The 21,700-nt window shown below is 41.3% G+C and overlaps 1 protein-coding gene across 2 annotated transcripts in view; it reads left to right on the top strand.

Moving 5' to 3' along the window:
- Positions 1-21,700, top strand: part of DNAH5 (dynein axonemal heavy chain 5) — a 253,320-nt gene that overhangs the window by 115,937 nt on the left and 115,683 nt on the right. For both annotated transcript variants that reach the window (XM_075921464.1, XM_075921465.1), the window contains 13 exons: positions 2,177-2,395; positions 3,083-3,145; positions 3,525-3,763; positions 6,081-6,321; positions 7,802-8,001; positions 10,171-10,324; positions 11,433-11,596; positions 12,127-12,283; positions 13,778-13,990; positions 14,806-15,030; positions 18,484-18,656; positions 20,058-20,236; positions 21,128-21,315. In XM_075921464.1, coding sequence (XP_075777579.1) covers positions 2,177-2,395; positions 3,083-3,145; positions 3,525-3,763; positions 6,081-6,321; positions 7,802-8,001; positions 10,171-10,324; positions 11,433-11,596; positions 12,127-12,283; positions 13,778-13,990; positions 14,806-15,030; positions 18,484-18,656; positions 20,058-20,236; positions 21,128-21,315 — 2,415 coding nt within the window. The remainder of the gene's footprint in view (positions 1-2,176; positions 2,396-3,082; positions 3,146-3,524; positions 3,764-6,080; positions 6,322-7,801; positions 8,002-10,170; positions 10,325-11,432; positions 11,597-12,126; positions 12,284-13,777; positions 13,991-14,805; positions 15,031-18,483; positions 18,657-20,057; positions 20,237-21,127; positions 21,316-21,700) is intronic.

The raw sequence follows: 21,700 nt of genomic DNA on the forward strand, positions 1-21,700 counted from the left end.
ATTTGTTACAAGAACAAATAACAGACAGATCAGTTGATTGCCACACTCGTTTTTGACTAGCTTTGTATTTGTATACTACTATACAACATCTTCCTTAGCAAAGCTGAGATAAAGATTGTTAGTCCATTATTTGGTATATAATTAAATGTTTTACTTTTCTGTCATTGGTATATTATAGTTCTAGTTCCTATTTAGCCCACATTCTTGTTTGGAAGAAACAGCTGTTCAAAGTTCTTCAAGTTCTAGAATGAAAATATATTAGATCAGTTTAAGTGGTTTCTAATTACTTTAGCCACGTGTCTCAATGTAACATACAAAAACAAAGCATTAATGGTATACATGAAAGTCCAGGTCCTCAGAGATCACAGTATTATAATCTATAGTTTTGTGAGGGGCTGAATTGTGGGAACAGGTAATTAAAGCAGCTAATATACTTAAAGGCCAATTCATACATTTTAGGAGCTCTGGTAAATCTTGGCTGTGCAAGTTACCACTGTTCTTAGGAGTAAATGTCTGTTGTTGGGTTTAAGCCAGTGTTTCTCAAAGTGGTCCACAGACCCACTCTCAGGCTACATCTATACTTCTTCCTTCTTGCGCAAAATACTATTCAAAGGAAGCGCGGATTAACATATTGCCGTGCTTCATTTGCATAATTAATTAGAGGCCGTTTTTGCGCAAGAAGATTTTGCGCAAAAAGGAACTGTGTAGACGGCTCCTTTTTTCACAAACCCCCCTCCTGCGCAAGAGCCGTTTTTCCTTCCTCATTTTTTCAGGAAGAATGGCTCTTGTGCAAGAGGGTTTTTTTGCGCAAAAAGGCGCTGTCTACACAGTTTCTTTTTGCGTAAAAGCCTCTTGCACAAAAATGGCCCCTAATTAATTACGCAAATGAAGCATGGCAATATGCTAGTCCGCGCTTCATTTGCATAGGCTTTTGTGCAAGAAGGAAGCAGTATAGACATAGCCTTAGAGAGCTGCTACCTAGCTACTTTGGTTTGTTTGCTTACTGACTCTGCAGCCATGGAGCCTCATGGTTCCCATTGGCTGCAGTTCACCATTTGCAGCCAAGGGGAACTGCGGGAAGCAGCGACATGGGTCATGCTGCTTTCCACGGCTCCCCTTGGCTGCAAACGGGAAACAGCAGCCAATGGGAGCTGTGAGGCTCTGTGGCTATGGAGCAAATAAGTAAACAAGCCAGAGCAGCCCGTTAGCAGCTTTCTCAGAGTGGGTCTGTGGACCATTTTGAGAAATACTGGTTTAAGTATATATGTAAAAGAAGATCTGTTCAAGATCTGTTGTTTATTTTATTGTAAAATGTTTTGCTATTCCTCCTCCTCATTTTATTGGAAGTAGTGGTGAACATGATCATTATAGTGGGTATCACTTGTATTCTTCTTATCCTTTTCACAATGAAAATAAATTTGTAGATTAGATAGGCTCTTGTTATTATAACCAGAAAATAAATGTAGAGCAACAGGTTGAAACACAAAGGCTGTGTCTACACTGGCATGAATTTCCGGAACTGCTTAAAACGGAATACTATTCCGTTTTCAGTTTTTCCGGAAAAGGGGCGTCTACATTGGCAGGCTGCTTTTCCGGAAAAGCCCTTTTTCCGGAAAAGCGTCTGTGGCCAATGTAGACGCACTTTTCCGGAAAAGAGCCCTGATCGCCATTTTCGCGATCGGGGCTTTTTTCCGGAAAAGACTACTGGGTTGTCTACACTGGCCCTTTTCCAGAACAGTGTTCCGGAATAAGGACTTATGCCCGAGCGGGAGCAGAATAGTTTTTCCGGAATAGCGGCTGATTTTGTACAGTAGAGCATCGTTGCTTTTCTGGAAATTCAAGGGCCAGTGTAGACAGCTCGCAGCTTATTCCGGAAAAGCGGCTGATTTTCTGGAATAAGTGGCCCAGTGTAGACACAGCCAAACAAAATTCCATCAGAGCCAAGGAGATAAATACTGAGGATGAGATACAGTAATTTTAATTTGTGTGTGTTCACAGATTCCTGAATTTGTTTATGCACAACTATATTAGTGTAGCCCTCCTGCTTCTCTGAAAAGCCATCTGGCACTACCTTTAGGCTCTCATATTTGAAATGTTGCAGATTTATGTATATATTTGCATAGAATGTAGCATGTTTTGTACATATAGGATATAGACGCTGTCATTGATCTGACAGGAATCCTATGCAATGTTAAACAAATATGAGCTGCTGGTGGCAAAGGAAGAAATAGAGAAGGTGGACACCCTACGGTATATCTGGGACAAGCTTCTGGTCCGGGCAAATGAAGTACAGAATGAGCTGGTAGCTTTGCAGCCCAATTTCAGAAGAGAACTAATTACCACTGTGAAGACATTCACTGAAGATTGCCATCAGTACTATACAGAGTATGAAACGGTAAGGCGTATGTTCCAAGAAACTTAAAAAAATAGCATGCAAGTTCTCTGTGTTACCAATATAAATGCAATGGTGTTCAACTTCATTGCAGAATGGCTGTGATCATGGAGCATGGGTGTCAGTTACTTTTTTTTTCTGGAGATGTGGTAGAGGTTTTGATTGCTCAGGAAGGAGAGCTGGGGGCAACTATGGATGATAGTTCAATGTTTAGGTAGCCTGTTAAATACCAAGACCAAGCCTATTGAATAGTGCTTGTGCTCATGTGAGTGCAAGGTTTATCTGGCATTTAGGAGGATGGAAGCTTGCACCCTCCCTGTTTCACTGTTGTAAAGAAGACCAACAGAGTCAGTCTCCAATGAACTAGTTTACAAATATCTGCTCTCTCATGAGTAAAAAGGGTTATTAGATGTGTTCTTCTTATAGTTCCTTCCCAACTCAATAAGTATGAAGAGTACTTGAATCCCCTTTTACTACCCTAATTACTTTCACATGCCTTTCCCTATGAGTGGACATGCTGATCTCTCTGGGACTATATTCTTGTGAAAGTACTATTTAGTGTAAATCAGAGTAGCAAAACTCAGTACTAAAAACTATTAAAGTTAACTCTTTAACAGACATTGAATTCATATGTGCAACATGCTTTGTTTTTAAAGTTGGCGAACAGCATCTTTAACTTTTTTCTTCCAGAACGGACCAATGGCTGTTGGTCTTGAGCCTCAGGAAGCCAGGGACAGGCTTATTATGTTCCAGGTATTTATTTCTAATCCAAAGACTTAACTAAAATATCATTTATTTGGGGGAAAGAAGGGCAGGGGAGAAGCCAGTCATAATTTAGCAGAAAAGTTAGTTAAATTCTACAAATCTGTTTGTAGATTTGGCTATAGCCTACTTAATTTTGCCAACTGGGGACAAAGTTTTCTATATTAGTTATAAGGAATAATACATTGAATAGCAAGAATGGGTGACATGGATTTTACATACAGAATTTGTCTAATGAACTGTAATTACTAAGTGCAGGTATCCTGTTTGGAACCTAATTGATTATAGTTACCTGGGAGCTAGGGCCTAGGTTTTCTCTTTTACAGCTCTGAACAAAATGCTAGCACTTGTCTCTATATATTTTTATTAGAATCGATTTGACAGCCTGTACCGAAAATATATTACCTACAGTGATGGGGAAGAGCTTTTTGGCTTACCTGTTACCCAGTATCCTCAGCTACTTGAGATAAAGAAACAGCTGACTCTGCTACAGAAGCTCTACAGCCTGTACAATAACGTTATAGACACGGTCAATGGCTACTACGATATCCTCTGGTCAGAAGTTAGCATTTCAAAAATAAACAATGAACTTCTGGAGTTTCAGAACAGGTGAGGAAGTGTGTACAGATAGTTAAGCTGTTTGTTTTTACTTGTTGAAAAATGGTAGGGATTGCCTTTCATTCACTACACTTGCATAAGCATGCTCTTGCTCCTTAAAATTTAGTTGGAAATTTCTAGTCTTCTCTCTTTTATCGTTTTCACCAAAAGGGTGTAATTTATCATTTGAGAGTTAAAGGATTCTTGTTCCTTGGGATTTTTTTTAAGTAAAAATAATTTTCTTTTGTTTAGAAGATAAATTTGGAATTGATAATTAGTTTTCTAAAATAAAATGAAATAATTTAACTTAGTTTGCCACTACAGAGGACCACTTCAGTAGCCTATTGGGCTGCCTCTGAGTTACCCAACACTTTTCCTATCTAACAGGGGCTGACTTAGGTATGTAGAACTGAAGTGCTTCTCAAATAGGGAATTGAGCGAACTGAAGAATCAAGCCTGATTTTCCTGCATGTTTGGTCAGAATACTGCCACAGAGCACTCTGTAACCAGAAGTATTGTTGAAAAGATGGGGGAAGGAGAATATTGGAGAAAATTTAAACTTTTTATCATTTTTGAAACTTAGCAAATGTTCACTGGGATATAAAAATAACTTTAAAGGAATTCCAGAGATGTTTGTGGTGAAGAAATATTACTGGGATAATAGTTGTTGTAAAGTAGATGGAATAGCAGGCAGTCAAAATGCTTGTTGTAAGGTTGTTCAGCTGAACTCCTTAGAACAAGTATGTTGTCTTCCCTGATTTGCAGCCAGTGAAATAAGCTTATAAAGAAACTAGGGGGGCAATGTCCCCTGCTCACTACACTCATTAGCCCCCTTCTCAGGGGTAGGCAGACCCGGCTCTCCACAGCCACCAGGGGAGGGCCAGGCTGAGGCATGGCAGCCCTGGCCTGCCCTGGCTCTCCCTGCTCCGGCCTCCAGTGTGTGTGTGGACCTAGGCTGGTCAGGCTCCTTCTCTCTGCCCACTCTGGTGGGTGGGGGAGGGGTTGGGCCAGACTGAGGCCAAAGCTGGCCTGGCCCTCTCACTTTGGCAGTGAGAGGGAAGGGAGCACAGCACCTAGACCTCTTCCTCTGGCTGCAATGGGGGAAGCCACATGGCTCAAGCCCCCTGCTGGTGAGGGGCAAGACTGCATGGCTCCTGTGCGCTCGCCAGGCCACTGGGGGATGCCACACGTGTCCTGCACGCCCAACCCAACTGAGGCCCCGTAAGGCTCTGCGGCTCCTGCGCGCCTCCTCCTCCCCCCCACCTGAGGCCTGGAGAGGTCATGTGGCTCCTGTGTGCCCCTGTCCCTCAACCCGAGCCCCCACAGCTCTCATGCACCTCCTGTTCCCCATCTGTGCCCCCAACCCAAGCCCTTGCAGCTCCCATGTGACTCCCCCCCCGGACGGTGGAAGAGCTGCATGGCTGCAAAAGGGACATCCAGCCCTGGGTCAGGGGCAGTTGTGGGAGGCTGGTGGCAAGGCCTGTGGTGGGGGGGAGGGCCAGATTGGGGGTCACCCCGCAGGAGGCACCCTGCCCCCTGAGCCATGTCCGTGGGTGCTTGGCTCAGGGGATGGGGTGATCCCTATTCTGGCCCTACCCCCCTGCATCCTGCTCCCTGCCATGGGCCTTGCCACTGGCTCCTCTCTCACCCAGAAATTGCAACTCCCGGCAGCCTGCCACGTGGCGGCTGCCAGAGGCACATCCAACTCTGTCCCCAGCTCAGGAACTGGGGTGCCTCCTAACCTGGTTCAGGTGCGAGAGTGTCCCCCAGTCTGGTGCCCCTCCATAGTGGGCCTCTCCAGTGGTCCCCTGCCCCTCTCCACGGGCCTTTCCGCTGCCCCATCCCTGTCGCTGGAGCTTTTTTACCCCCCCTAAAGTGGACCTTTCTGCCAGCCCCTCTACAGTTTTCCTCCTCCCTCCCAGAAGCCCACCAGCAGCAGTTCACCTTCAGTGCTCCTATTGGGGTCCAGGAGCCTTGGGTTGCTGATCCCTGCTGGATTAGCAGTGGGGAGGAGGGAGTAAGGTAGGAGACAGGGCAGCTGAGGGGGAGGGGCTGTGGGATGCAATGTGATGTGATGATGTCACTCTGTCATCCTGCAGGAAAAACTTTTTAAAATAATATATGTAGAAAACAGGTTCTCCTAAAGCACGTGCACAGTTACTAAATTCAAGGAACTTAAACTAAACTCTACTTTAACTAAAGAAATGTGCTGTACCATTGTTGTTGCTCTGTAACTTTAGCAAATTCAGTAATATAAAGAACATATAACTTTATATAATATATAATATAATATAAAGAATATAACTTTAAAAAAGTTAACTGATTGCAGGTGTCGCAAACTTCCTCATGCTTTAAAGGAATGGCAGGCATTTTTGGATCTAAAGAAGACAATTGATGATTTCAGTGAGTGCTGCCCTTTGCTTGAGCTCATGTCAAATAAGGCCATGATGGCTCGGCACTGGAAGAGGATTACAGATCTCACTGAACACCGTTTCGAGGTGGAAAGCGAGACCTTCAAATTGAGAAATATCATGGAAGCCCCTCTGCTGAAATATAAAGAGGAAATAGAGGTATTTGTTAGAATGGCACAGAAATGAGAAATTAATACTTCTGAAGGCCTTGTAATACTGTTAATGTGATATTTTTCATAGTACTGGTTGCACCTCCCAAAACCAGAATTCCTTAGTCCAGCAACATCAGTGGTCTGGCAGGACTACAGATGTTCCTGGATCAGAGAACCCCAGTAACCTAGTGGCAGGAGGCAATCTAGGAAGGGCTGGGCTGAAGCAGTGGAACAGGGCAGGAGCTGGGGCTGGTGACAGCTCCCAGCAGCTCGCGGCACTTGGACCGGGTTGGGGTAGCCCCTGGCAGCAAACGATTGGGCTGGTGACAGCCCATGGCAGCGTGGGCTGGGGCCAGAGCCTATGGGCAGCCATGGGGCAGGGGCCTCTCTTGGCAGCCTGCGGCAATGGGACTGGGGCTGGCGGCAGCCCCAGTAGCCCATGGAAGTGTTGGTCCGTAGCCCTGGACAGCCTGCAGAAGCAGGGCCAGAGATTGTGGACTGCTGTGGATCTGGGACCAGACCCTGAGGACTCAGCAGGTCTTGGCAGCCCATCCAGGGCCAGAGGTGGTCTCTAGCAGCCCATGGCAGAATGGGGCTGGAGCCTGTCATAGCCTAAGGCAGTTCGGGTTGCAGCAGTGGAGCCAGCAACCCAGCAGGCAGCCCGGCAGGGGCTGGAGGTAGTCTCCCCACTTCCCCTTCTCCCTTCTGGAGCTGGCATAGGTGGCGGCTGGGGGCTATGGCAGGGAACCTTTTCTAGTCCAGCAAATTCCCTGGTTCAGAATCAGCCAGGTCCTGAGGGTGCTGGATAAGAGATGCCCAACCTGTAGTTAAATAGAAGGAATCCATAAACCTGGCAGCAACTCTCACATACTCAGAATTACACTAAGGTATCTATTGCAAATGCCCATTCCTACGGTTTCCCTTACATTTCATTTATGAAGTAACAAAGCTTTCACGTGGAGTGTCCTTCAAAAGTGACATCAATCCCGTAAAGACTTAAAGATTGCCATGGGACCCAGCACAGGAGTTACAGTTTGTACAGCTGACTTGCTTTGCAGTAATGAGGCTTAGAGAGAACATTTATTGAACTGGTCATCCAATCCCTGACACTCACAGAGGGTGAAAGATGATCTGGAGAAACGGTAGGTATATAGCCACGCAGCTTTTTGTATTCTTAAATTGGCGTTAAACAGCTGGTGTGGCTGCCATGTGTGAGTGGAATAGCTCTCTACCTTCCCGTTTATCGCATCTGTAGAGGGATAGCAGTATCAAACTTCCTGCCTTTTTCAGGTGTATTAATGTTGAGAGGAATACAGACGTTTCCATTGTTTCTGCACATGAAAAGTATGTTGGTGGTCTTCATGCTTACCAATTCATGCTAACCGTGGAGCTTAGCTAATGCTGATGGGGAGAGAGGGTAGTAGAATGGGGATGCTTGAGGCTGAGCTGAAAGAGCTATTCATATTAGTTGTCTGTTTATTTACTAGGATATTTGCATCAGCGCTGTGAAGGAGAGAGACATTGAGCAGAAGTTGAAACAGGTTATTGCCGAGTGGGACAACAAAACTTTCACCTTCGCCAATTTTAAAACTCGTGGTGAGCTGCTCTTGAGAGGAGACAGCACTTCAGAAACGATTGCTAGCATGGAGGATAGCTTGATGGTTCTGGGCTCTCTCTTGAGCAACAGGTAACAGGAGAGGGCATTCGTTATTAGCAAAACATTTGGGCTTCTTAGGTAAAGTTGCCCCTTCCAACGTAAGAGGAAAAATTATAAAATAAATACCGAAATATCACAAGTATATTAGTGCTAAACATGCCCCATCCTGAAAAGTGCCCTAGGCTGGTGGTCAGTTTTACCATTGCTGAGTCATATTGATCTCAGTGGGGCTGCATGTAGATATAAACAGATACCCATGGTACAGGATTGGAACCTAAAGGATTAAGAATTCTTTTTATGTGTGCCTGTACCCCTCTCCTCTGGGGACCTAATTGCATGGACTGTGGGCTGTAGTAAGATGAGGGCCTAAAACATGAGCGCATGCAGCACAGGCCTGCTTTGAGGCCTAGTTAACAATGGGTAAAACATGACTAACATAAAGCAAAGCTAAGCCTTGAGCAAGAGACAGGCCCCAGCTCACAGAACGTGGCACAAACAGGGCTGAGAGTACAAAACACTAATTGGTGCTAGGTACTGACTGTAGAACAATAATTGGTATTGGTCATAAGTGAAAAGCACATGAAATCACTAGCTCAATAAAAAAGATCTTGGTACCCACTCCCCATAGATACAGACTCAGGTTCAAGAAAGGGTCTAAAATGACAGAATGATGGATAGAGATGATCTAATCAAACCACGAGGTACAGGGTGATGGATGGTATCTAAGTAGCATCAGAGGGTGGTAACCTGATAACGTCAGAGGGTGGCAACCTGATACGTCAGCAGTGAGGTGTGACTTGTTGTCCCTATATATAAGGTGGTGTCTTGGGGGACAGCCTTTGAATGACCTAGGGGGCAGTGGGACCTCCCACTGATTGAGTCATTCCATTGTGGCAAGTACATAGGAGTAGTGGTTGAGTAGAGTCTACTGACAACTGTGACTGTACTTCGCTCTACAATAAACTTGGCCTGGCACTTCCATCCTTATCTGGTTTGTGGTCTTTGGGGGCTCTCTTGGGGTCTGCTGTAGAGACTAAGTACACAAATCAACACGGCACACATCACTCAGCACACATGCAAGCAGCCTTCTAGTTATCATCAATGGATCCAGAAACCTGTGAGGACACCTCTGCAGTAAATCCTGACCGGCACTCCCTGAAGAACTACAAGGGCCATATAAGGTTCTAAGAATTTCTCATGTATAAGCATCTGTACAGTTCACAGGACACAATCCATGTTAAATTCAGGTGTAATTATCATATAAAACACAAACTCAGTGATGTGTATTAAACTTAAAGAATGAATTTAAGAGATTTAACTGTTATCCACTTGTAGAGGAATTTTTCTTTAGATGGAAAAATTGATGTCTTGCAAACCAGTCTGGATTTTCATATTTTTTGGCAACTCAGCAATGTGATGTAACGATGTAAGAATCAGGGGAATCTTGGATGACGGGCGCTAAGGTCATAACAATTAAATGAGAATGTGGCTACACAGTAGTGGCAATCAGTGTTCCCTGTAAGCTCAGTGCTTGGGCGGTCACCCAGGACTGATTCAGATGCCACTCAGCTGATTAGCAGAGTGCTCACAATGCCCATAACTGGCAGTGTGTGTTTCTACCAGTGGTGCTCATCCATGCATGCATTGGTGTATATAACAAAATGTATTCATGCATGGATGGATACCATTCAGGGGAATATTGGTGGCAATTTTGGGATTTCTGACACTTTTCAATCTGTAATATAATTACAGATTGCAGAAAAGACCACTCACACTTCCTTATACTACAGACAGTTGTATTAACTTTTATTATGTAAGCTGGTACAGAAAAAAATCATTAAAAACATCATTGATCCTTCAACATTCCTAGAATAGTTCACATTGCCTATATTTATGAATGCAGGGCTTTTGAAAGATTGTGTATCAAGTCTTGCTTTCCTTACTGTAATTTTCTCATTGGAGTCCAGGGATTATTGATGAGGAAGATTTGATTCAGGAAAAAACTTTAATTGTAGATGTGTATAGAAGACATCAAATCAATGTAGTGTATTACATATGTGTGTGGGGGTGTGAGTGCTATCCAATTTTCATAAGGCACGAATTTTCCCCACTTAATATGTCTTGTGCTTGATAAGGCCTAAGTATGCTTTAAAAATCATAGTTTTCTTTTTATTGCTGCAACATTATGTTGTTTTTTAGGTACAATACCCCATTCAAGGCACAGATCCAAAAATGGGTACACTACCTTTCCAACTCAACGGATATAATTGAGAACTGGATGACAGTGCAGAACTTGTGGATTTATTTAGAGGCTGTTTTTGTGGGAGGAGACATTGCAAAGCAGCTTCCAAAGGTTTTTGAATAGCTACTTTCTTTTAACTCTTCTTGCTACATACACAACTGAATTAATTTGAAAAATGACCGAAGCATTTTCTAGACCTGTAGGTTTTAGCATTTACTTTTTTGCATCATGCTAAGTATCAAATTCACCCTTTGTTTGCACAGTTTGTATCACATATATTATGGTATACTCAAGTTAATTCCAAGTACAAATCCAATAATTAGGAACACAGGCAATTGCACTTAAATAATTTCATTGTCCTGATATAAAACAAACGTACCTTTAGCAATTGCTTTGTAAACTTGAGTATAGCAGTTGAGGCAGCCATTCATGAAGTCATAAAAAATAACAAATCATCATAATGTGTGTGTATATGAAATATGTTGTAAATCCCCTATAATTTAAAAAGTATATTCTTTAAGTGAAATCACTTTGTATAAAGAGTCCATGCACCATCTAAGCTTCTTACTGCGAATTTTGTGAGTAAAACTTATCTGAAATAGATTTGCCTATGGAATAGTCTAAGTTTCATTATTGAGTACAAACTAAAGCTAGACTGAGTATAACATGGACTGTACAATCGAGAACATTACTGTACTGTTGGGGAGATAAACTACATTAGATGACCCAGTAAGCTTTTCTATGTTTAGACTGTTACCTTAGTCACTTATATTTGGTAAAGGTATTTACTCATCTTTCCAATTAAGAGGATACAGCTCTGCTGGGAGTCTTACTCATTTAACATGTCTCCTACTTTATTTAGTATTAAAATTAACATTATTGTTGGTAAGTAATATACATCTGGGGTGCTCTATTTAATAGTGATGGATCTAAATGCTAGCGACTGAGTAGTCTTGCTTCCTACTTCAAGGAAGGATGAGTAGGGAAGGGAAATGTTGGGTTCAGTGCCTGAGACTTGACAATAAAGTGTGAAAGCTTTTACAGAGAATTCTTAGCCTGTTTTACACCTAACAAAAATTGATATTCTGGGGGATAGTTGACAAAATCTGAGTGGTCTGAACATTAGTTTAGCAGCATTCAGGAATTTAGAATTCATTCTATCCGAGTTGAAGATATCAGTTACGTTAATGACTTACTTTTCCACCCTCTTTCCCCATAGGAAGCCAAGCGTTTCTCTAACATAGATAAATCATGGGTGAAGATCTTGATGCGGGCCCATGAGATGCCAAATGTGGTCCAGTGCTGTGTTGGAGATGAAACCCTGGGACAGTTGTTGCCACACTTGTTAGAACAGCTTGAGATCTGTCAAAAGTCACTTACAGGGTAAGACTGTTAGTAAGGTTCAAGGGCAAGAAAATTGTGATAATTAGTACAACCACAGGACTAGACAATAGAATAATTACTTTAGTAATATTCTCTTGCTTGTGGCTGGGAGTGCAGGCTTATTTTTCCGTGCATGCATGTAAGGGAGAAGGTGCAAGTTAATGCATAATTTTGAAGTAAAGGAAACCTGGCACAGATTTCATTAGCTTCATTTTAACAAAATTATCCAACTTCAACAAGCTAGAACTGCACTCTCAAATTTTCATTACAGTACTCTTCTGAGTGATCTGTAACCTCGACTGGCTTTCACAGTGAGATCATCTGTAATACTAAATAGAAGCATCAAAGCAGAATCTTAACCCATTGGGGCACAATGGGTCTGAGATGCCATTTTTACCACTAATGAGAAATGAATTAATGTGTTGTGTTGAGAAAACTTCTCTCATCACTAAAGAGAGCAGATGAAGCTCTCCTTATGAAGGCAGTGCTGAATAAATTACCACCATGAGCCTTTTTTCTTTTAAATTCAGGTACCTGGAGAAAAAACGACTTTCCTTTCCTCGGTTCTTCTTTGTGTCAGACCCTGCTCTCCTGGAGATACTTGGCCAGGCATCAGACTCTCACACTATACAGGCTCACCTGCTCAATGTTTTTGACAACATTAAAACTGTCAGGTTCCATGAAAAGGTGGGCACTGCTCTAATCTTGCCACACTTGTCTTGAAAAGGGGCAAATGATGAATGTTTGTTAAATGCAGAGTTATATGGGTAAATGGTGCATGTGGCAGATTCACTAGGGATCCTGAGTACCCTAGTACTGATTAATTTTTTTTTTCTTGTGAAGGCTTGGATTACAAATCTTAGCTCACATGATAGACTAATTGTGTTCAGAATGAGGATGCTAGTTCAGAAATGTGTACCTATTTTTTGCTTTAGGAACATAACATCAAGTTACTGGCTTTAAACACTGACACATTCTTCACAGGAGATTAAACTTTTGAAAACATACATCTATGATGGAAAAGAGAAGGTTATGTTCTACTATAATATTCCCCCTGCATTTCCAGCGAAAGAGAACTAGCTTTCCACAAGCATGTGCTCTGTGTGCATGACATTTTTTTGGTTAGAAACAATTTTACCCCTGTCTAGGTTCTCCCCTCCATTATGTCACTTGCAAAACTTAAAACCAAACTCTTTCAACCAAACCTTTGAAGCCCAGGAGTTTGAGTTAGAAAGTAGGCAAAACAAGAATGTCTATCTTGTTTTTTTTTTTAAAAGACAGGTCTGTAAAGACCAAGAGTTCAGTATCTGAATTGGATTTTAGGTTATGTACTATTTTCTCCCTCTTCCAAACAAAGCACACTTTTCCACTCAAGGCAAATAGTATTACCAGTTCATTAGTCACATTCTGAAGTGGCTTGTACCAGTATTGGTATGTTCCAAAAGCAGCCCTGGTGGTCATGAGAATACTGACATTGCAAATGTGCTCACCACCGGGAGTGTACAATGTAAGAAGTCTTTTTGCCACCTGATTTCATTCTTAGCAAGTCTGTTGGGGTATGGGCACAATGGGAAACTGAACCTTTAGGTTTCTGGTGAGGAGACTCACAAAAATGACAGCAAATTTCAGGAGCACAAATCCTATTGCTTTATATATTGAAGACCTTCCGGAGATTTAAAAAAATCTCTCTTATACGAGTATAATCTTGGAATTAAGGCACTGATTTGGCTCCTGACTCTGCAAGTGAGTGGCTGTGTGACTTTGGGCAAGTTCTTAAGCATCCCACTCGTGGTCTGTATTTTAGTTTAAGATTTCAAGGTTAGAGAGTACGTTTGTATAGTGCCTAGATCATTGGGGGTCTTGAGGCACTATGATAAAAATAGAAATAAAACTAAACAAGTGAGATTATCCTACAGCCTTTTATTCACTTATGTAGTAAACTGAAAGTTTACTTCAGTTATTGCTAAAACACTATTAAAGGAAACCCTGGTTCTGAGTAAACCTTACCGGGATTTAGTCATTATTTTGTTACAGTAGCTCCTTTCTTTTGGTGGGTGCAATCTGGCCAGTTCAATAAATTACCAGGATTAAAAATAGTTAATTGTGTTGTAGAGATGTTGGAGAAATGACAAGCTCATTGCAATAATCTGTATATTATATATGTTTTTTTGTTTCAACTAGATATATGATCGAATTCTGTCGATTTGTTCTCGAGAGGGTGAGACAATTGAGTTGGATAAACCCGTAATGGCTGAGGGTAATGTGGAGGTCTGGCTCAATTCTCTCTTAAAGGAATCCCAGTCTTCATTACATACTGTCATTCGCCAAGCAGCCATGGATATCCAGGAAACTGGATTCCAGCTGATTGAATTTCTTTCTTTTTTCCCAGCCCAGGTAAGATTATTAAAAAGGGTGAGGAGTTGCTCTCAGATAATTTTTGCCATTTTTGGTCCCTTCAGCTTTGGTTGTGTTGAAATTTGCAGCCAGCTATGGAAATGCAAAACTGAAAGTCACTTAACATCTTTCAGTACTTGGTCTTGTTAGTTTTTTAATACTGTGCAATCCAAATGTTCAAATCTTAACAGTACAACAAAGAAGCATGCATATGTTTGTGGGCAAAAATTAATCTGTGACACCATGGCCAAAACTTTTCACAATCCTAAACTTTTCCTGATTTTAAGAGGAATAAGGGATCTTTCGGAGAAGGCTTTATTTTCTGAAAGATCCTCGTCTAGACCGGCGCTTTTTGCCGGCAAAGCCCTGAGCCGGAAAAAAGTGGCAGCCATGTTCATGCAAATGAAGCGGGGAAGATTTAAATCCCCGCTTCATTTGCAATTGTGATGTGTCTAATCTGCATCCCTTTTCCGCAAAAGGGGTGCAGTCTAGACATAGCCTTAATAGTGCAGATAGTTTAGATTAGGAGGAAATGTGTAAGTGAACCTTGATTTAAAAAAATGCATTGTCCTCAAATGTGTGCAGCTCAAGTTGATTTTTCAAAAGGCATCACATATGTACATCAAATAGAACTTGAGATGTGAAACATTTACTCTCATTAGTTTTATTTCTCTGATAAAGGGATGAGTTACACCTTTTAATACATTTTAAGCATTTAATTTTAATAAGTAATTTATTAAGTATTAATAGAAAAGCATATTTATGTGCTTGAACTGAAAAAACTCCATGGAGTATACTGTTTGTTTTTTCAAAAGGTTGGGTTGTTGGGAATCCAAATGATTTGGACAAGAGACTCAGAAGAAGCATTGACTAATGCCAGGTATGATAAAAAAATAATGCAGAAGACAAACCAATCTTTCTTGGACCTGCTGAACACTCTCATAGACATGACAACTAAAGACCTCAGTCCTGTGGAGCGAATTAAATACGAGACACTAATCACTATCCATGTGCATCAGAGGGACATCTTTGATGATCTGGTAAGTATTCAGCATAGCCTTTTGTGTGCTGTCACGGTGTTCTATTAAACATGGCTCAATGGCTGCTGAATGATCCCTTTTAAACATTAAATTATGCATACCGATATCTAGTGACTGATTCTCCATTTTATGCCTGTGAAGTGTGGTGTTGGGATACTGTGAGGAAGCTTTCACTACTGTAGAACAGGTTATAGTCTATCCATGGATAATTTAAGGGTTTTACTTCACAAGCAGTAAAATAATTTTGAAACTAAAGAAGAACTCCGTCTGGCTATTACATGATTGGAAGAAAAAATATTGACAGACAACAGGTGACTTCTACTACTTGGTCTTGTTAGAAAAATAGGCTTTGCTTTTACAATTGCTGATGTGAGCGAGGATTTAAGAATTCATTATCACTGTTAATAATTTCAGAGTTGGGCTAAGTTTAAACGCAGCCAATTTGCATTGTGGGAATCAGACCAAAACACAATTCCCTGATGTTTCCAGTGAATGGTCAACTCTGGAACAATTTTTTACCAAATTCCATGTAAATTTTGCAAGTTGTTCAGAGCCTCAATTCTAAAGGAGTTGGCATTACTGAAGAGATAGATCGCTCCATGTTTTGTTGCCGATTTTCCCTCTCCCAGTCAGAGCAGAGACTTGGGATTAACGTGGCTTTCTCAGCTAAAAGTTTTATACATGTTTGGATGTTGTGACTGTGAACACCTGGAAAGGCTGTCTGCTCAAGGCAAAGTTGGCCTTGAATCTTGATATCTATGGCTTCAGTTGAATGGCTTGTGTGAAATAGGCAGCCACATTCCTCCTCCAGGTGCGGAGATCATGGACATTGGGGGCCTTCCCCCAAACCTCTATGAGGTCCATGATCTCCGCACCAGTCTAGGTGGGCACGTGCAATCTACGGCCCCTGATTGGCCCCTGGATGCTGGGGGACTGGCCGGGGGACGGTTGGCTGGCACTGGCTGCCTGGCTCATTATGGGGCCACTGGGTCAGAAGCAGAGACAACTGGCAAGTCTGGCTTTGGCACGTGCTGTCCCGCAAGAGTCTACCCCTCTAAGGGCTCCGGGGCTGGGGGAGAAGAGAAGAGTTTTCCTGGTTTGGCCCAGAGTGGCCACCAGGGGAAACTGGGAAGGCTGGAGGCCATCTAATTTGAATTAAGTGTCTACACAGCACTTATTTCAAAATAGCTATTTCGAATTTGGCGTTACTCCTCGTAGAATGAGGTTTACCAAATTCTAATTAAGCACTCCACTATTAAATTTGAAATAGCGGTTTGCATGTATAGACGCTATTGAAGTTAATTCAAAGTAACGGCTGTTATTTTGAATTAACTTTGCAGTGTAGACATACCCAAAGACTAATACACTTACATCCATGTAGTTATGTCACACAGCCAGAGCAGCCTAATGGAATTAGATCGAGGGGAATGCCTCGTATAAATTACAACTCAGTCCAAAAATATCCATTGACTTTAGTAATACATGAAGCATTTTTTTATTATGTGGTGCTTGCAGGCCAAATCTTGTTTCATGGTGTTGTGATTTCTTGTTTGGTGGCATAACCCAAGAAGGCAGTGGAATGATGATCCAGGCACAAGCTAAGTAACAACAGAACATGTATTTATTGTTGGATTAAAGGACAAAGGCAGTTCCCCTATTGCTTGTTCTCAAAAAGCCCTTCCACTTTTTTACAGGCAGGAAATAGCTCATCCTCTGACCTTTCTTTCAGGGTTGCTTCTTCTTATGGAGGAAGCAAACCCTTCAGAAGCTGTCTGTTGATGTGCTGCACACACACATAGATCCATATCCATATCTATCTATCTATCTAGCTATCTAGCTATCTAGCTATCTAGCTAGCTATCGTTTTGTAGAAATATAGGGTTATATTGGTTGTAAGATTATTAAATTGCATCCATGGTAATCTGGAATGAGACAAGTATTGTAAAAGGAAAATAAAAATATTTGTCCTGCAAGGAAACCTGGAGAATTTTTCCTAACCTTCTGGAGGTCATGAGAAAACTTGCCAACAGTACATAAGTTACCACAAGGGATATTAAGAGTTTCACTAGTTAACTGTTAAGATGATGCTTATTGGTCAGGTAAACTCTGTGGCAGTGAAGCCACCCCAGGAGCGGGGCTGACAGGGTCTGGTGGCCCTGCTCCCAGGAACGCTTTGCTGTGGGCTTTGCACGTCAGAGCCTGCAGTGCATGTAACCATGTAATGGCTAAGATTTTTAACCGACTTTTTACATCCTTAGTTACCACCCAAGTTCTGTTTAGATTTTCAAAGTGTAAAGACACCGATGAGGGTATATTTTATTCTCTTGCTTGTGGGGATCTCAAGAAAGAAGACTCTTGCTGCTCTTTCATCCCCTCTTTAGCCAGTCAAGACTCACCTTTCTCTAGTCCCACCAACCTTTCCTATTTAGGAATAAAAATAAGTACATTTTAGATAAGGGATAGTTTGGAAGAGAATCCTCCAGTGTCTCACTTTACATGACAGCTTTCCTTTTTTTAACCACTTCTCCGGCTGTTTTACTGTATCTGAACACTTTAGCACTTACATGCAAAAAAGCTCTTGTGCTAAGACCTCTCTCAGGGTATGTCTACACTACCCCGCTAGTTCGAACTAGCGGGGTAATGTAGGCATACCGCACTTGCAAATGAAGCCCGGGATTTGAATTTCCCGGGCTTCATTTGCATAAGCCGGCCGGCGCCATTTTTAAATGCCGGCTTGTTCGAACCCCGTGCCGCGCGGCTACACGCGGCACGGGCTAGATAGTTCGAACTAGCAAGCCATTCCGAACTATCTGTACAACTCGTTCCACGAGGCGTGGAACGAGGTGTACAGATAGTTCGGAATGGCTTGCTAGTTCGAACTATCTAGCCCGTGCCGCGTGTAGCCGCGCGGCACGGGGTTCGAACAAGCCGGCATTTAAAAATGGCGCCGGCCGGCTTATGCAAATGAAGCCCGGGAAATTCAAATCCCGGGCTTCATTTGCAAGTGCGGTATGCCTACATTACCACCCTAGTTCGAACTAGGGTGGTAGTGTAGACATACCCTCATTTCTTTTAATTCTTCTCTACTTCCTTCCTCTTTCAGATCTGGAGGCATTTTACATGCTGTTTGCACAGGCCTCCAAGGTGGAAGGCAGTAGAAAATGCAGGTTCTTATATTCCTAAATATCATATAATCAAATGGTAGCTGGACTAAACGAGCCCTCCCTCTTTCCAAGGCAGATGAATAAAATTCCAAGCTGTTTGGCTATGTTTAGGTCTTTCGGAATATATCATAAAGTTTGAGCGTCTAATGACTTTATATGGTCACTAGAGTCCATGGGGCCCCTCCAAAAACTTTGATGAAAAAATTTGCTTACATCATGTGTTGTATAAATGAAAAATGCTTGGTTTTAATCAGTTCCCTCTACTGCGTTTTTTTTTATACTTTCCTAGTGCCATCTGCATGTCAAAAGTCCCACAGACTTTGAGTGGTTGAAACAATGTAGATTTTACTTCAATGAAGACTCTGACAAGATGATGATTAACATCACTGATGTGGGTTTTGCATACCAGAATGAATTCTTAGGCTGTACTGACAGGCTTGTCATAACTCCTCTCACTGACAGGTAACAAGGCTTGATTACTTACCCAAATGTTCATAGTTTTTGGTTTCTTAAGACAAGGATTGTGTCCAAGTTTTACTTATTTGGAGCCAAATTCTCTTCTCATTTATGTCCTATTCAGTCTTACCGTCAGTGAGTTTGCATGACTTGGGAATCAAGGCATAACTTTTGTTCTTTTCCTTTACAATATGTAATATCTTTTAGAAAATCGTATTTACTTTTATATATTGTATTAATCTTTATATTGACTTATTTGTGAGTTAAAACATCTACGCTATTGAGAGGAAAGGTAACATAAGTAGTCTAGTTTAGAAAAAAATAGAATAAATAATTGAGTTAAATTCCATATGAAAATGTTCATGAATACTGCACAGATTACCCACAAATTTAAGTTCCTATTGTGCAGTACTATACGAGGCCATGTCTATATTTACACAGAGATCAATGCTGTGGTGTTAGATCTTCTGGAGTTTGATTTAGAGGGTCTAGTAAAGATCTGCTAAATCGAATGCTGAGGGCATCTCCGTCAACACTGTTGCTTTTCAAATTGTGAGAAGTGAGGGAAGTCAGTGGAAGCATTTGCTCTCATCAACCTCCCACTGTGGAGAAGCTGCCAAAGTTCAGATTAAAGTATGTTGACTTCAGCTAAGCATTTAATGTAGCTGGTGTTGTAGATCTTAATTTGAATTTCTGCATAAATATAGGCGTGGGCTGAGAGCTGAGCTCACTGAAATCAGAGTGGATCTTCTCAGAGTGGACCTGCTTAGACTGTGGTCTGCAATGATAGGATGATCCCTGGATGAACTCAAAATAACTAAAATGAACTTCTCTATTTGAGCTGCCTGAAACATCTGTAAGCTTTTTATTTGACATTGTTACTGGGCCAATTGCATTGAATTTGCATAAGGTCAAGTCATAGATTCATAGGAATGAAAGATGGAAAAGAACATATATTTTCAGTGCCCGAGAGGTGAATATGGTATTTTGCTTCACTATACATATTGGCTACTTTGTGAGCCACTTTAGTTAAGCTAATCTGAGCAATTAAACAAGTTAAAATGATTGAAGCTGGTATTCTGGAGCTGTTGTCTGTTTTTTCCTCATGAACTTCCACTTACTATTTCGCATCCCCATCAACTATCTCCTTTACTGTGTACAGACTGAGCTGATAAAATGGCCAATAAAAGCTCTAAAGACTGTTGATGTGGCTCATTTCTCCTCGTATAAATTGGAGGATGTTTCTTCCCCAGCAGAAATGCTAAGGACATTTGTTAACTAAGGGCTTTCCTTGTACCGGAACTGGGCTTCAAGTCACACTGATTCATTTTTCATTTAAGTCATTAAGCAGACAAGTTTAGCTGAACAATGCAGGCAGATACCTAAAAACAGTCTGTTTCTGTGTAGATGTTACATCACTTTGGCACAGGCCCTGGGAATGAACATGGGTGGAGCACCTGCTGGACCTGCAGGGACAGGCAAAACGGAAACTACTAAAGATATGGGTAGATGCCTTGGTAAATATGTAGTAGTCTTCAACTGCTCAGACCAGATGGATTTCAGAGGACTAGGAAGAATCTTCAAAGGTGAGAATTCCCATGCTTCAAAGGTGAGAAATCCCAAATTGAGACAACTCTTTGTAAAACAAGATGTAGTACATACTCAACAGTTATGGTCTACAGTTTACATTAGTGATTTTGGTATTCTATAAGAACAATATTTCTTATGTTGTTCAGCTTAAAAGAAAACAGAAAGTTCCCTGTATTAATGGCAGTACTTTTTTCCTATTAAAAGGATATGGCTCAACAGAAACCTTTCTGACTGTGTTTTGTGGTGACTTTTCAAAAAGGAAATTTCATTTCTATTTTTCAAAAAAGAAATGTAATTCCATTTTATAACATATGAGAAGAAATGCCAAATAAAACAAAATGGCCATATTCCTTTAATACTAACTTGGCCTCTCTTTAAAAAATGTTTTTAAGGTTAAGCACTGTTTATAAATACTAAAGTCAAAGGCTGTTTAATTGATTATGAAATTAGTATGGAAACAGGATGCAATCTGACTTGCCATGTAGTATAAAATCTTTTCTTTAAATTCTTCACAAACAGTGTCATCTAAAAGAAGATGATCAAGTACCAAAGGAACTGTAAAGGCAACATTTATGTTGTCAAATACCACATACAGTTCATTAATGTTGGGAGAAAGTTCTAGGTTATTTCTTTTGAAACAGCAATTGGTTGTGCCAGTGGGCAATTTAGGTGCAAAATAGTGACCAAATTAAGACCTCTAAATACCTTTTACAAGCTATTGTGGTATCTGCACTGTACCTAGTTTCTTCTTGGCTATTTTTGAATAACTGGTCTTGTCTCAAACTTGGGTTGATCATCTTCTTTTCAAGTAAAGACAAATTTGCTGCTTCTTAATCATCTGATATGAGTTCTCCAATGGACTGTTCTGAGGTTTCTTTCTATTCAAGGTCTTGCTCAGTCTGGCTCCTGGGGCTGCTTTGATGAATTTAACCGTATCGACTTGCCAGTATTATCAGTAGCTGCACAGCAAATTGCAATTATATTGACATGTAAGAAGGAGCGTAAAAAGAATTTTATATTCACTGATGGAGATAATGTGGAAATGAATCCTGAATTTGGACTGTTTCTTACTATGGTAGGTACTCTGAAGGGTGGCGGGGGGAGGGAGGGGTGGTGGTGGTGGTGAGTTTTCAGTGAAAATACCACAGTGTCACTGCATAAAATTTGATAAATTTTACTGTATTTACTAACCCCCTGGGTCTGAAATCACTAGTCTCCTAAAATTAATTTCCAGACTGAGAAGTAATTTTTGTTACAAAGTTGATATGCAGTGTTTAGTTTCAATGGTTCCATAGCAAATGTGTACAATTCCCTGCTAAACTATTTGTACTAGTAACTACCCATGTAAATTCAATTTCAGATCTGAAAGACAACTAATTATATTTATTCTTGTGCCTGTGTGTTTCCTCTGATACCCGTGCAATAAGATTACCTTGAACACAGATTGGCACAGGTGTAGC

This window comes from Pelodiscus sinensis, chromosome 2 (genome assembly GCF_049634645.1).
Source record: "Pelodiscus sinensis isolate JC-2024 chromosome 2, ASM4963464v1, whole genome shotgun sequence".
In the NCBI taxonomy this organism is placed as follows: domain Eukaryota; kingdom Metazoa; phylum Chordata; order Testudines; family Trionychidae; genus Pelodiscus; species Pelodiscus sinensis.